At 37.3% G+C, this 17,030-nt stretch overlaps 1 protein-coding gene across 2 annotated transcripts in view; it reads right to left on the bottom strand.

Annotated features, from left to right (window-relative positions):
* Positions 1-17,030, bottom strand: part of RALGPS2 (Ral GEF with PH domain and SH3 binding motif 2) — a 142,828-nt gene that overhangs the window by 86,075 nt on the left and 39,723 nt on the right. For both annotated transcript variants that reach the window (XM_063134320.1, XM_063134328.1), the window contains exons 3-5: positions 15,344-15,451; positions 9,975-10,025; positions 2,889-2,972 (exon numbers count right to left, since the gene is read on the bottom strand). In XM_063134320.1, coding sequence (XP_062990390.1) covers positions 2,889-2,972; positions 9,975-10,025; positions 15,344-15,451 — 243 coding nt within the window. The remainder of the gene's footprint in view (positions 1-2,888; positions 2,973-9,974; positions 10,026-15,343; positions 15,452-17,030) is intronic.

The raw sequence follows: 17,030 nt of genomic DNA, 5'->3' as shown, positions 1-17,030 counted from the left end.
AAGGAGGGGAGGAAATGCCATGTATATACTGGATTCAAAAGCCTCCTGTTCCTCTCAACTGCCATGTAAGCAAACTAGATGGGCTTAGAGGCCTGTCTAGCTCTAAATTCTTTTTCAAGAAGAACAGGAGGTGAAAAAACCTCTGTCAATTCCCATTCTGCCTGGCTCTTTCCAGATGGCCATAGGATGATAGCCCTGTAAATGGAATGAGGTATCAGGTAAATAATGTTTTTATTAAAACTCATATAAAATGAGTTTTCTGTTCTTCAAACCCCATTTCCAGAACAACACATTCTTCTAAATCCATTTCCATTCTTCCTCTGATATTACTTTTCCTATTTCTAGGTAGATTTATTAGCATGCTAAGAATTTGACTCAGAATTCTCCTTGCCTTAATATATAACCTGATTTCTCCCCCTACCCTATCTTTCCACAAAGAAAATGGAATTCAACGCAGCTAATTATCTATCATAAGACGTGAAAGAAATTACAAACACAATATTCATGTATTCCTCTCATTCTATTCATTGGGCTGGAGTCAGACTAAGCAAGTTGCACTTAATATCCACTGAAACCAATGTGAAAAGTTAGTCATGAATAAGAATGTGTGTACAAGCAAAAACTCAAGCTTGTCAAAGTTCTCCAAATTCCACCTCAAGATATCCGATTATGATCTTTTCCCAATTGTATGCATCAGTTGTGCAGATCTTTGAAATGTGTGCATTCCATGTGCATTTTTCCAATGTGCATTTTTCCGATGTCCAGCCCATTTTTTGGTCTGTGAAGCAGATCGCAAGCTCAGAAATGTATGGACTTAAACCACAGAGTGTGTTCAAGTCTGTGTTGGTTTAGGAGATGTGAACTGGGTAAATCCCGATCAAAAATGAACTGAAAACAATTGCTCAAAAATCCCTAATCAGGAATAACTCAATTCTTATTGATTTCAATTGGAACTAAGTACAACTAACTTAGTCTGGAATCTAACCCACTGTTTTTTAAAATTCTTTTTTCAAGATATTATACGAGCCATGATTTAGGAGCCCACTTCAATTTTATATATTCCAGATTTCTTACATATTGGCATGGTTTTGATTCAGAACTGTGTTTCATTGAGTAGACAATAACTGAACAGATTTATGAAGAAATCTGGTGGAAAAACAATATATTTATTAATTAAAGTCTTTCTCAACATACGTTGTTCCTTATTGTGAGCCTGAATATTTCAAGAATGGTCCAAGTTATTTTTCCTAATGTCAACCAGTCCTGATAAGTCCATGTTTCAGTTCTGAATAACTGCTTTTTTAAAACTTTAAATTTAATTTATTACAATTTTATATCGCCTCATAGTCAAAGTTCTCTAGGCAGTTTACAAAAATTAAAACAATTTAAAATTACTTTTAAAAGTAAACATTATGAACATCTTTTCACAGCCAGTTAATAGGTAGGTGTTCAGAATGGAGATCACTGTAGCAGCAGCTCAAAAATTAAAAACACAGACTCTCATTGTCTTTTTTTAAAGGCTTTTCTTCAGAAATGGAAGTTGAAATGTGCAACATATGTGAAAACTGCATTTTGCGTCACTGACCCTTCCTCCATCTGACCTGCTCTCAAAATCTGAGTTTATAGGTTACTTATCCACTTTAGCATACTATGTACAGATGTAAAAGTAGTTACATAATTAGCTTTAGAAATGCTAGAATCCTCTTGACAGATCGCAGTGAACTACACAATACCCCTGCTACATCTAAATTTCAGAATGCTTTTACTAAAAGCCATCTGTAAGCTATTTACTACTCCCATTCTTGCCAAATCTGAATTCTAGTTGTAATTTGTTGGGAGAGTGGAAGAAAACTGAAAGATGATATACATTGTATCACACATTTTTAGAAGGAGAATGATTACAAAATTGAACAAAGAAGTAGAAAATCCATTTTAGAAAACTAATAAACCTTATTATATATACAAGTAGAAGCCATAGGCTTTTACAGTAACGACATAAGGGCACAATCCTGTTTGGGCTCTTGCTAGCTACTGGCTTTACTGCAGGATTGAGATAGAATTTTCCTAATTTACTGGCTGATTTTGTGACAGAGACTTTTTGCCTTCCTCATTCTGTTTTCTATTGTTTCTCCATTCATTGTCAAATTGTCAATGGTTCATTGTCAAGGGGTTGCAAGGTGGACGTGTTTTTTTTAGCTTTATTGCTTGACTGTCAGAACTTTGGGCATAGGTTCTATGACTAGGGAGGGTGGGAGGAGAGAAATAAAAAGGGAAAGTGCATTTTAGCAGATATTTGGAGTCTTAAGGAATAGCTCAAATTCCCTGATGAGTTTTAAATGGTTCAAAGGGGATCTTGGACATTTCCCACTTGGGTATATGTTTGTTCATACACAAACTGGATATTTAAGAACGTAAGAAGAGACATGCTGAATCAGACAAGGGTCCATCTCGTCCAGCACTCTGTTCACACAGTGACCAACCAGCTGTCAACCAGGGACCTACAAGCAGGACATGGTGGAACAGCACCCTCCAACCCATGTTCCCCAGTAACTATATATGCTTACTGCCTATGAAACTGGAGGTATATATGCCAAATTCAGTTTACACTTGTAATCTTTCATTCTCCGCTGGGGGGATGGGGAGTATGGGCACGTATGCCTGCCTTGTGAGGTTTCGATTTAAACTTTTACCCAACTGGGGGCGGGGGGGGGAAGGGTTGTTTAAATGGTCTGCTCCCCAGAGATAAATGAATTCAATTGGCTTTCTGACAGAATGCTAATGTATCCATCACACTAGTGATAAACCATATTTGGAATAAACAGGACTTGTTTAAACAGGAATGCTTTGATGCATAAAGATAAGGTGCTACATGTAGACAGGAAACTTACATGGTTGAATCTTCTTGTAAAGGCAACTGCATTTGGTGCGGAACTGTATTTCTCCTTTTTATTCCAACCACAGCTTGACAGCTCCTGGATTAACAGTGTGAAATAGTTTAAGATAGATGTAATTGTTTACTCAAATTTCTAAACAATATCAGTTTTTTTTATTAGCTAAGCGAAATAGTCCACTGAACTTAAAATTACATTTTTCTTAATGATTATCAGTAAGGCTGGATTTGCTGGATAAAAACCTGAGTTCTGACTTTTATTTCCTCGTCAAATGCCATGGGCTCTGACTCAATCTTTTAAGAAGCTATGCCTTTACAATATAAGATGTTTCATTCTTACAGACCAGAACAGCATGGTGCAGGATTTTGTTTAAATTACATTCTTCAATAATATTTTTAGACTATTTAATGGAAAAACAATCCCGGGAATAAGAACTATCTATCATGAATAGCTCAATTTTGCATTTCTTTGTTTTTGATATTCTCCTAAGTAGGTGCACTTCAGGACTCTAAACTCATTTCCTCAGTTTATGAAATGTCCAATGTTTTTCAAACTGTGGACCAGGGTTAACTAGTGGATCTCAGCCCACTTTCAGGTAGGTCTCAGTGCTTCAGGCTGCCCTGTGCCTATTTGTTTGATTCTCCTTTGCCATGGCCATGCCACGAACACTGCATAGGCAGGTGTGACAGTGGAAACTGGTTAGAGAGGAACGCTAACATTTTAAATAATAAATAAGGTTTGTATCACCAAAAGGATGGTTCTTTCCTAAACCACTCATAAACTACAGAACAAATAAGTTTTAGGAAAAAGTACATATACACAATTATAACAAATTTTATTGTAATATCATATATAAAATATCCTACATACATAGTTTCATAACTGGCTTCTACAAAAGGCTATATAATTTACACAATGCCCCATTCCAAACACATTTCGAACTTGGTGGTATTCATCAGTGAGAAAAATGTGAACTCTATAGCCCTAATTGCAACTAATATATCATAGTATCAAATGTCTTAGACAGAACCAGTAAATATATAACTATGCAGATTCTACACTTTTCATCAAGTGGTTGGTATCAAGGTACAATAACATTTGCAAGAACATTTCCTCCCAAACCAAAGATAAGTTCCTTCTGTTCACCGAAACTGAGCAGTTCCAAACAGTTTTTTTAAAAATCTACTAAAAAATGACAATAATAAATTCTGCACATCATCCTTCTATCCGATAATGGATAAACTTGTCACTGAGATGAGCTGGCAAGAAGCAGCATACACCACACTCAATTAAAGATTTAGTTTTCTTGTGGAAAAATCTATGTCCAATGCTGAAGCAACCTCTAGAGCAAAGGTGTTAATAGATACCTGTTCAGCAGATCATGCATTCTGTTGTTCTTACATATGCATGCTGACAGGAAACCGTGGCACAAATTGTCTTATATAAGAATATGGAAGTGTAAGACTTATAACTCAAGATCTACCAGACCAATCTTGCTCATTTTTGTTTTAAACTGAAGCTTGAGCATTGTAGACATGCAGAACATTTTGAAACTTTGAAAAATTCAAAGCTCAAGTTTTAATAGCAATTAATTCCCTCATGCCAAACAGGCAGTGCAGCCCCTCTGTCAGAAGGATGACGGATAGGCCTGTTGCCAATCTGTTTGATGTGAAGACGGGCCCTGCATAGTTAGGTTATCACCGCCGGGCAAGAGAGGAAAGGGTATGGAAGTGGCCAATGAGAGCACATGAGGGAGGGATCAAATTTGCATGAGCCACATTTGCATTATTCATGAGCCCCTCTGTGGTGAGGGGACTGAGGGGGGAAAAAGCTGGAAAGGAACAGGACTACTTGTGCCCAAGACAAGGCTTTACACTAGTACAAGTATGATATGTCTGCAGTAAATGTAAATTAAACATTAACTTTGCAGCTCTTTTTGTTTGTTAGAATAATCAGAGATTACAACTTCACATTTCATTCTCTGTGAAAGCCCATTCTCAGTTCAAGTGAAGATATTCGTTTCTGTCCCAAGGCTGATGTAAGACAGTTCTTTATATGTTACAACTTTGAAAAAGGGCCCTTCCCTTCACAACTTGTTTCAAAAATGGCAAGATGCATTTTAAAAGCAATGTTGCCATTTGGAAAACTAGTCACCAACTTGTCCGTTATCTGTGCAGTTATCATACATATGTGAGAACAATAGAAATCCATCTGTGAATGCATGTTGAATATCTGATGACAAAACAAAAAGAGCTGTAAAGTTAATTTGGTCTTCTTAAGACATACTGTATCTGTATGAGCAAACTGCTAAGTCAAACAATAATTTGTTTTAATTGAATTGAATCTTTTTGTAAGCCCCAAAGTTTTTCATAGGCCATTCTGCCTAATGGATAACGCAGCCCTGGCTCCAACCCTGTACTGACATTTTGCGACTGATGGCCTCAGTCATTTTCACCTCTCTTAAGTGGCTCCTATGAGTAGAAATTTTGAGAACCCCTGCTGTAGTCCATTATGTCAAACTAATGTATGCTAGTAAACAAGTATTGCATTTGTTTGATTCACACATAGTAGCAAAACATAGGCGAGGGGAAAGGCGGCCCAACGTTGTTAAACAACTACGTTTTTCAAGCATAAAATTGGCAACAAAAAGTAATGTAATCAACAAACACTTTCATTATGGAGCAATGAATTTATATTTAAAATAATTTAGTATTGTTGTTTAGAACATGGATCGCCAACATACCACAAGGAGTTTGTGGCATTTCTGGACAGTTATAGGCTATAGCCCTGGCTATAGCATTAAATCAAGTCTGCTTTTCTCCCTTCCTTGAGCACTGTGCTCAAAACCATCAAGAAGGTCAGCACCACCCAACAGCTGCCTGTTATGCAGTCTTGCATGTTGGAAGATCTTAGAAATTTAACATAGGATGCCCAAGTGAACATAGCAGGTCTTGGTATAGACATGTGTGAAGCTGAAATATGGCTGTTAGTACTTGGTGTTTGGGTTTTTGTGTGCTTGTATTTTAACTTCACAATGCTTCTTTAGCTTTGAAGTTGTCATAACTTCAGCATCATGAAAAGTTGTATGGGCAACTTACCCGTTGCATTTAGTCGGACACTGGCATGAGCAACAACAGTTCTTACCCTGAAGCGGATTTGAATTTCACTCCATCCTACAGATGCTAAAGATGAGCTTGCACAATACATCACTCTGGCATTCAGGGGGAATTATCCTCTAAGCTTGCTCTTTCAAACTTTGTGAACTGAATAAAATCGAGTAATTTCTAGTAAATATCTATATCATACTCCACGGTGTTGGCATAAATAGCTCAAAAATCAATGTTGCAAAGTGGTCACACAATTCAGAGGGCATGGACTGTTGCTGGGAGCATACCTCAAAGCTTTGGTCTGATCCCAGAACCCCAAGCAGCTAGAGATACTTGGTAGGGAAACAAGCACCCTCCTCAATCTCTGCAGCAAAATCTAGTTTGTTGGCACTAATCTGGAATGAAGCTCAACACTGCAAATCGGAGAGTTCAGATGGAAGAAAAGGAGTGGCACATATCTGCCTCTTTCCAGTTACTATAGATGCTTTCTGCTTTTCTGTTAGTCCTTCCTGCAGCTCTGCCTCTCCTGCTCTGCACCCCTCCATTGCTTTACCTTATATTGGAATTCTTGGTGTAGAGAAATGCCAAATGACACACAACAGTGCAGCAGCTCACTGGAACTGGAAGATATTTGTGTGTGTGTGTGTGTGTCTGTAGATTGCATTTCTCAGCTTTTTGCACTGAATAACAAATCGTGCTGATTCTATATGCATGAACTCATTTTAAAAAATAGAAAGTTAATTTTTACAAATGCACAACTATAACTCCAAGATACATTTTATCCAGTAATACATTAACTTTCATTAATTTAGATTAGAAGGATGTCTGATGTTTCATAAACCAACTCCCTAATGCAGCTCCTATTTACCAGGCTCTTACAATAAACCTACTGTATTAGCCTGAAAGAAATATTTACTACACTGAGCTAGTGTTAGTTCCTATAAGAAACTCCTTTTGAAAGAGGTTCATTTGCTTTGGAGAATTTGTGTGTTTAAAAAGTACACATACAATTAAGTATACCACAGACATTGCAAATCCTAAACGTAAGGTAAATTAAGGACATATTTAGAATAAATAAATAAATAAATAACATTAAAGACTAGATTTGTTATGTTAAGCAACTGCTTATTACACAGCAGATTGAAAGCCATATTTTATGGATACTGGCTAAAGAACTGAGATTTAATGATTAAACAGAATACTTATTCATGAAGTCATAACTTTATCAAACTAGACACCACAAAACTAAACGTATTTGTTTAACCGTTTCTGCATGCTATTCGCGTCAAGCGAAGATACTCTCCTGCTCTCTCAGTCTTATTTATTTATTTATTAAATTCATATCCTGCGTTTCCACTAAAAATGCAGTCAAGGCAGGTAACAATAAAAAACAAATGAAAACACAATCTCAGTTCAAATATAAAAACAAGTCAATTAAAAATACAATTAAAAACAAATCAAATAAAAACAAAGCTAAAACACTGTAAGAAAAAGAAATAAACAGCACCCTGGAGCTAAGTCACCACTACATGTTCTAGCATGGCCCAGAAAAAACCCGGAAAAATTTGGAAAAAAACCAGTTTTTTCCGTTTTTTTCCGAAGCCTCTTTTGGGTTTTTTCCAAAAAATTGAAAAAATTGAAAAAAAAGAAAAGATGGATTATGGGGTGTTTTATTTTAACATGATGAATAAAATGATAAGACAAGGTGTTCAGATATTTACTTCTCCAAATGATTTCTAAAAACTATACAGTATCAGATTATTACAATGTCTGTGCACCAAGGACAAGCAAGTCCTAGGTTGCAAACTGAGACTACAACTCTCAAAAGCAAGAGCAAGATGCATTTCTGCCTCTAGGGGGCACTTCCATGGAAGCAGAGACTGAAACTAATAGTGATAGCTATAGGTCAGAAAATGAGTCTGATTAAATTTCATGCATATTCATTGAATCTTGGTTTCCCCTTTTTTCTCAGTTCTTTTTATGAGAATGGGTGCTTTATGTCTTGACACTGGAGGCCTAGCGGAAACATAAATAATTTTCTTTGTTACTAATGTTGGTGGTTTCTTCTGTTGTTTTAAATTGATTTTTTTGCCTGCTCCTCATAAACTGGCAGAACCAAAGAAGTTCCTTACAGTTCAGGCGTTCCTAACAGTTCAGGAGCTTGTAGCTCCATTTATTACCAAAAGAAAGTAAAAAAGTAAATAAAATTTGTAAAAATTGTTTGAATACACTGTACTTTTAATATACAAAATGTAATAATTTTATGCCAAACAAACTTGGACTTAATTACATTTTATGTTCCAAAATAACAAAGTGACTTTCAATCTGTAAAAAATGCTAATATTGCATTATTTCAATTTTTCTGAAAAATTCTGTTTTCCCCCCAAAAAAAACCTGGGAAAAAACCTGGGTTTTTTCCATGGCTTCAAAATGTCTGAAAATTTTACATGTCTATCAGTGCATCTTTTAGATATGATGGAATCAAGCCTTACTGTAAAGAGGCATTTGCTACTACACTTACTGAATTGGCCATTTTGATTTTGGCCGCTTTCCTGCAAGGAATTTGGTACATACTCTGAAATCCAAGATTCAACTCAAGGAGGAAAAAATTGACTAGCTAAATTAGACTGACTTCATTGATTTAAATTGCAAATATGTGTGTGTATGCTCGTGATTATTGCTTTCCCTTTGCCTTACACCCCCATTTCCCTATACACACTTCCTTGTTTTAAAAAGGGATTTCCCTGAAATTTGTCATTAAAATCTCCAGATTCACCAAAACTGCACAATACTTAACCTTGTGAAATATCCTATGAACACAGAGGAAGCTTATGTTAACTTCTGTGCTCTGTGTCTTGGGAAGGTATATCCAAAGCTCCTGTTTAATTTTTCTAGAACTGGGACCAAAGGATGGGGACCTTGGCAACTGGAGTTACAAGCACCCCATACAGAAAGATAGCCTAGCGTATACAGGCTAGGATCAACCCACGATGGCAGCCTATCATAATTCTTTTTGGGGGGGATTATACAAAACTATATACACAAAGTATATAGAAGGGAATGTCTCACTATCCCCAGATCTGTCATACATGGATATACATTCCTACACGAGAAACCCATCTCTTATTGCATTGAGATTTGAAGCAGGCTGCCTGCTTCAAATATTTCATGTTTAGCTTTCCAGCAAATAGAAGCAATTTGTGATGTTTCTGTCTAATCCAAAGTTCAGCATGATATTCATAGCACCATAGCATCCTTACCCTGCCCAAGATTTCTTGCATGAATAGAAGGCTGTAAACTGCCCAGAGAGCTCTAGCTATGGGGGCGGTATATAAGTGTAATAATAAATAAATAAAATAAATAAGGCTTGGGATAGAACCGTCAGTGATTATGAAAAATTACAGCTAGCTAATAATTGTAATTTTTTACTTTGTTATGCTATCGTAGAACATTTGAATTTCATTTATGACACGTTTCTTTCCTATTCAAAACTCACACTGGAAAAATATAACAACTTCACATTTCTAGCATACTCCGTCCCAGAGACAGGCTCACCTCTATACTAGCTGTATGGAGAATATTTGAACAGCAAAAATACACTTCATTCTACCATTACCTTCTTCAGTTATCTACTGACAGTTAAATTCCTGACTATATTAACATCTCAGGATAACATCAAAACATTATAAAATGATCACTTTAAAAGTTTATGAGAGTTTGAAAAAAAAATGTGCATGCATAAATGTACACATTTTGAATCCCAGAATTTAGATTGTATCCAAGGGTAGTCCACTGAAGATACACTGAAATGAATGGGACTTAGGTTATTCATAACTAATCTAAGTCTCATTCATTTCAATGGGTCTATTCAAAGTAGGACTAACATTGGATGCAACCCCATAACGAATAAGTTGACATCATAAGGAAATTTGACCATATTATGCAACATAAAAGGGGTTTTATAAGAAACACTTACCTCTGGTTGAATAGCTTTAAATACTGGAATATCCATTAGTGTTATCTGGCCCTTTAAAAAAGGTATGAGAAAATTATTTTGAAATGCATTTTTCAAGACTGGGGTTAATTTTTAACATTTCATTCTAGAAAAATGCCTATCCAAATGATAGCATGCCCTTTCCACATTCCCCTGTCCCACAATGTGTCATCTCAGCTGCCACTACAGGGTAAGGGAGAGGCAAGGTTAGCTCTGAGAAGAACCAGACTCAGTCCCTCACTGCAGTGGCAAAAGCCTGGATGTTGAGAATCCAAAAGAGGGAGAGGAATTTGATTTAATCTTAAAGGGAATCCCTTTAAGACTAAAGCACAGAGAATCCTGGCTTATGGTGAATGAGATGTATGCTAGTGCATGAGTCCATTTGTTCCCTCTTGCTCCTTCCCGCTTGATGGTGATGGGACAGAGGGAAAGGCCTTTCCAGTGATACAGCTCATAACTAGCACTATGAATACACAAAAATGACATATGGAAATCAAGGAAGAACCAGAAGTTACAAATAATATGGGGCAACAATAAAAAATGATAAGCCTATCTACTGTATCTCATTTCCCTTCAGGGTGGACTGGTTTAAAATCGCTAAGAAAAAACCCTGATGTAAAATTTGCCACTGATAGTTCTTCAAATATTTCTTAAACAATGGTGCAAATCAGATCAATAAAACATGTTAGTTTTCAATTCAATACATTATTTTACAATATCAAGGCTGATATACTTTGTCTATTTTTAGCTCATTTTTTTATTAATTTAGGAAATAGTACACAGAATCTGTAGCAGTACATTAGAAATGGTAGTAACTAAATCACACACACACACACACACACACACACACACACAAGCACTTTTTCTTTCAATCCACTGTTCCTTTCTACTCAGCCTCTGACCCTCCTTTCCTATATCGTCTTTCTGTCTCAATTAACTTCTGCCTTACTTGGCCCAACTCCACCATCACATAAGCAAAGAACAACAATCATAATTAGCCTGTGTCTTTGTGCATGTCACTTTAGCCAGAAAAACTTAACACCCAGAACTTTCAAGAAGCAAGAGTAGCACTTAGAAAGACGAAAAACTGAAAGGAATGTCCATATTTCATTGGTGGGTGACTATATTTTTATTAGAACATAAGTGTAGATTTAGCACATTTGTGATGAGAATTAATTATAACTATGTTATTTTTTAAAAATAGAAATTTAGTATGTTACTGATGGTTTGATGTAAATAAAAAATCTGTTTTAAGTCCAACCTCTGTTTTTTATTTTTAAATCATTGTTTTTTATCCTCCTTGTTACCCCTCCACATAACATCTAGGAATACTTCAATACATGTTATAAGACAACAAGGCTCTCTCTTGGATAGAAGGAAATCATATAATTAAACCTGCAACACTAGAGAATGTCATATTTTTCAGAATACACTAGAGAATCTCATATTTTTATGATACACTAGAAAATCTCATATTTTTTAGGATAGGCTAGAGAATCACATATTTTTCAGGCTATGAAGATTCTCTTCAGTTGATCACCCTTCAATATTTTTCTAAAAATGCCCCACATACTAATTATATTGAACTGAAATTATGTTCACCATGGTTACACAAAACAAACATAACCCAAATTTAATGTTTTTTCTTTTCTTTTCTTTTTAAAATTTCTTTTTCCATACAGAAATGTGTATATATATCCAAAGCAATGAATACATACAAAGTGCATATATATGAAAATACAACTTACTAGCAATTATACATAGGGTTCAAGAAAAAAAGACCAGACATCCAAATAAGTATCCATTTGAAGGTGGCATCTATACACCACCCATTCAAACATTAGTTTATAAGGTCCTCAATCCATTGCATTATAAGAGGTGAGCATTTATCATTCCAATATTGTAATATCAGTCATTTAACTGTCAAAAGGGTGCAGAGAATGATTTTACGCTGACCATTCATTAATTTCCATAAAGCAGGTAAATAATGGAAAAGAGTGTACATCAGCCAATAAAGACTGTTCCAATACAAAATTCATTTGTGTAATAGTCTACTCCAAAAAAGAAGCAAAATTGCCAAAAAGTATATTTAAAAGAATCATTAGTTGCATTGCACTACTATCAATTAGCCAAATTAGATAATGCCTTATTAAAGAGACATTGTGGCGTCCAATAGACACAAAACAAATGTTTTTGCTGAATAAGACACAGCCTCAGATCCACAGACACAACAGTGTAGACACCAAAACAGTGATCCACTGTTTAGGCAGAATAGGACAATCCAAATGCCTACTCCATAACAAGTATTTATAGACATGGATTGTGAGTCGCTTTGCCTGAGTAAGTGCTTTCAATAATGACGGAGACTCTGATGCTGTAAAAACAGCCGGGTCAAACTTAAATACTAACAAATACTGCAATTGCAAGTATTGCCATTCAGCCACAGCTGGATGTTGATCTTCCTGGATCTCTCAGCGGCTTTTGATACCATTGATCATGGTATCTTACTGGATCGGCTCTGCAAGATGGGAGTAGGAGGCACTGTGTTATAGCGGTTCTACTCCTACTTGCAGGGCCAATTTCAGAGAGTGGTATTGGGGGATTCCTGTTCCACCCCATGGCTATTAAGCTGTGGGGTACCACAGGGTCCTATTCTATCCCCCATGCTGTTCAACATCTATATGAAGCTGCTAGGTGAGGTCATTAGGGGTTTTGGGATTGGGTGTCATCAGTATGCCAATGACACTCAGCTCTACTTCTCCTTGTCATCGGAGTCAGCTGGGGTGGTGAAGGTCCTGGACAAGTGCCTACAGGCTGTAATGGGCTGGATGAGGGCTAATAAACTGAAGTTGAATTCTGATAAATGGAAGCTCTGTGGATTGGTGGTTTCTGAGTCCAGGAATTGGTTAAGCAACTTGTCCTGGATGCGGTTGCACTCCCTCTGAAGGAGCAGGTGTGTAGCTTGGGAATACTCCTAGATCCATACTTGTCACTGGAGGCCCAGGCGGATTCTGTGGCCCAGAGTACTTGGGGTCAGCTTCGGCTGATCCGCCAGCTACAGCCTTTCCTGGACAGGGATAACCTAGCCACAGTAGGGCACGTACTCATAACTTCATATCAGTGCCAAGTTAAGACATGGCCTTTTTAACAAAGACTTTGATGGCTAAATTCACCAAGCCTGCACATAGTTTTAATTGGTTTTACTGTTTTTAAATTCCATACTGGTTTTAACTTAGCAATTGTTTAATTTGTTTTTAGCTGTGTATATTTATTGTTTTATATTGTTTGTATGATTTTACCTGTAAGACGCCCTGAGATCCTTGTGATATATGGCGGGATACATATGAATAAATAAATAAATAAATATCATCTTTGGCTTGCAGGATAGAAAACGACAAAACTGCATCAACACCTGCCAGCTGATCCAAAGTAAAAAGGGCCTTATCTGTCCATGTCTGCCATAAAAACATGTTCTTACCAATTTTTAGAACTGAACCCAAATTTAATTTGAAAGTATAACTATCTGAGCATCATTTTCATTTAGAAAATCAAATTAATAAGTGGATTTTTCCAATAGCTTTCAATTTTAGCATTTTAAGGAGGTTTAATAATAGATCTCAGAAGTAGGATGTTTACAAGTTTTTAGAGGACTACTCTTTAGTTGAGGACCACTTTACCATTCATTGTGTTATTTTACACCATAACGCCTACTGGCACCAACAGAAAATAGTAAAAACTAAAGGACACAGAACCATTTATACTAGTTGAATGTAAAAGGCTGAGAAGTAAAATATTTTGAGGTTTCATTAAGAACTTCCAAAAGGGTTTATGTGTGTTTGCACATTCCTGCAACCTTCTGCACAATTCCCCCCATGCTGCATCTGCATACAGAGGAACATTTCTTTTAGTTGTTACTGGAAATTCAAATACCTCACACTCCCATCTCCTAGAAGTGTGACACACTCAGCAGGAGTTCCATGCCTAGGCAACAACTGCCATCTTCACCCTGTGGGGAAGAAGATGTGAGGGAGACTGGAGCAAGCAGGGACCATCAGAGCCTGCTTCAGTTGGACCCCTCCCCTACAGGGCTAACATCTTCACCTTGTGGGGAAGAAGGAGCTGTTGGTTTGCCCCTCCATTGGGAGATGAGAGGACGGAGCAGGGCCTTCCCACCAGCCTAAGCAGTCTCCTTAATTTCTTTTTATTTTCTCCCTCTTCCCTCCCCATACACTTTTCCTTGTGTGTCATGTCTTTTTTTAGAATGCAAGCCTGAGGGTAGGGACTGTCTTCTTTATTGATACATTGTAAGCCGCTCCGAGAGCCTTTTGGCTGAGGTGCGGGATAAAAATACTCTAAATAAATAAATTAATTAACAAGACAGTGACCCAATTTGCATGACATGATGGGTTATTCTGATGAGCCATGGTGCGTGCTGGGCATTGGGGAAGGTTTCCACCAAAAACTTTCTCAGCTTTAGAAGTTTCCTGAATCAAAGCTCCGCACACAGTCAGAGTTCATATGTGTTAATGCACAGAGACCACAAGAATCCAAAATATCTGGAGAACAGCAGGTTGCCTACCCCTATTTTAGAAAATCCAGATTAAATTATGGATGCACAATTGGTATGAACCCAGAGATATATCTGTAGGCATCTCAGTTGAAAAACATGAATAAGTTGTTATTTTATAATATGGACTATAATGTTAGAATCTGCAAAGCATTTGATTGCAGGAATGTTGAAAACCTAAGAGAAAAAGTCTGGGCACAGCACTATACTCGAGTCAATCGCCAATCTTGATGGCAATGGAATTTCCAGGCCATATACAACATTTATTGTAGCTGCTACACTCCATCACATAATTTGTGAACATATGGGAACATGACAAGGGCAGGATCATCTTGAATGATTGATAAACAGGCCTTGAAAAACAGAAGACAGGACTTTTCAAGGACATGGAGAATATCTTCCTCACCAAATTCACAGATCCTCTGAAACAAAAGAAGCAGAAGGTGGGCTGGTGCATCCACCTTACCAGAAGGGATTGCAACTAAAATACTTTCCCTGTGGGAGACTCCTATATAAGAACAGAATTGCCTCTACATCCTGTCCTACACAGTATCCCTTATGCCTTCCTCCTCTTCATTTGAGGGGGGGGGGGGATAGAAAAGCAGACAATGGAACTTGCCAAATGTAGGGAAGAAAGCTTGTTTCTCCGGTATGTAACTGAGATTCCATTTTCAACACAATTTCTACAATGTGAGAAATGTTAGGGGAGGAGATGGTAGTTAGGCTGAGCGAAAGCAATTCAGGCTATTAGAGATTCACAAACATTTACTTGTTAATTACTTACTGCATATTCCTCAGGTGTAACCTTCAGAACATCAAATACCACTGCATCAAAGCTTTTCTTTAGTTCAGCAGAACCTTTGTCACTTAACGATTCTGAGCTGCTACTCTTCTGTCAAAACAGAAAGAAGTCTTTTCAGTACAAAGTTGAAAGGTGAATATGTACAGTCGTGTGAAAAAGAAAGTACACCCTCTTAGAATTGTATGGTTTTACATATCAGGACATAATAACAATCATCTGTTCCTTAGCAGGTCTAAAAATTAGGTAAATACAACCTCAGATGAACAACAACACATGACATATTAGACCGTGTCATGATTTATTTAACAGAAATAAAGCCAAAATGGAGAAGCCATGTGTGAAAAAGGAAGTACACCCTTACTGCTTCCATAGGAATTAAGATGCTAAGTAGCAGACAGGTGCTGCTAATCAAATGTCCGTGATTAATTGATCATCAGCAAGTATGACTACCTCTATAAAAGGCAAAGTTTTTTCAGTTTGCTGGTCTGGAGCATCCAGGTGTGTGTTAACACAATGCCAAGGAGGAAAAACATCAGCAATGATCTTAGAGAAGCAATTGCTGCTGCCCATCAATCTGGAAAGGGTTATAAGGCTATTTCCAAACAATTTAAAGTCCATCATTCTACAGTGAGAAAGATTATTCAAAAGTGGAAAACATTCAAGACTGTTGCCAATCTTTCCAGGAGAGGACGTCCCAGCAAAATCACCCCAAGGTCAGACCGTGCAATGCTCAGAGAAATTGCAAAAAAAACAAATGTTACATCTCAGACTCTACAGGCCTCAGTGAGCATGTTAAATGTTATGCGGCAGGGTCTTGCTATTTACTGTTTTACTCTGTACAGCACCATGTACATTGATGGTGCTATATAAATAAATAATAATAATAATAATAATAGAAGAAGACTGAACAAGTATGGTTTGTTTGGAAGGGTTGCCAGGAGAAAGCCTCTTCTCTCTAAAAAGAACGTGGCAGCACCGCTTAGGTTTGCAAAGTTGCATCTGAACAAACCACAAGACTTCTGGAACAATGTCCTTTGGACAGACGAGACCAAAGTGGAGATGTTTGGCCATAATGCACAGCGCCACGTTTGGCGAAAACCAAACACAGCATATCAGCACAAACACCTTATACCAACTGTCAAGCACGGTGGTGGAGGGGTGATGATTTGGGCTTGTTTTGCAGCCACAGGACCTGGGAACCCTGCAGTCATTGAGTCGACCATGAACTCCTCTGTATACCAAAGTATTCTAGAGTCAAATGTGAGGCCATCTGTCTGACAGCTAAAGCTTGGACAAAATTGGGTCATGCAACAGGACAATGATCCCAAGCACACCAGCAAATCTACAACAGAATAGCTGAAAAAGAAAAGAATCAAGGTGTTGCAATGGCCCAGTCAAAGTCCAGACCTCAACCCGATTGAAATGCTGTGGCGGGACCTTAAGAGAGCTGTGCATAAACAAATGCCCTCAAACCTTAATAAACTGAAGCAACGTTGTAAAGAAGAGTGGGCCAAAATTCCCCCACAATGATGCGAGAGACTGATAAAGTCATACAGAAAATGATTACTTCAAGTTATTGCTGCTAAAGGTGGTTCTACAAGCTATTGAATCATAAGGTGTACTTACTTTTTCACACATGGCTTCTCCATTTTGGCTTTATTTCTGTTAA

This window comes from Elgaria multicarinata, chromosome 1, assembly GCF_023053635.1.
Source record: "Elgaria multicarinata webbii isolate HBS135686 ecotype San Diego chromosome 1, rElgMul1.1.pri, whole genome shotgun sequence".
NCBI classification, from domain to species: Eukaryota; Metazoa; Chordata; class Lepidosauria; order Squamata; family Anguidae; genus Elgaria; species Elgaria multicarinata.
This window is presented reverse-complemented; position numbering and strand designations above follow the sequence as displayed.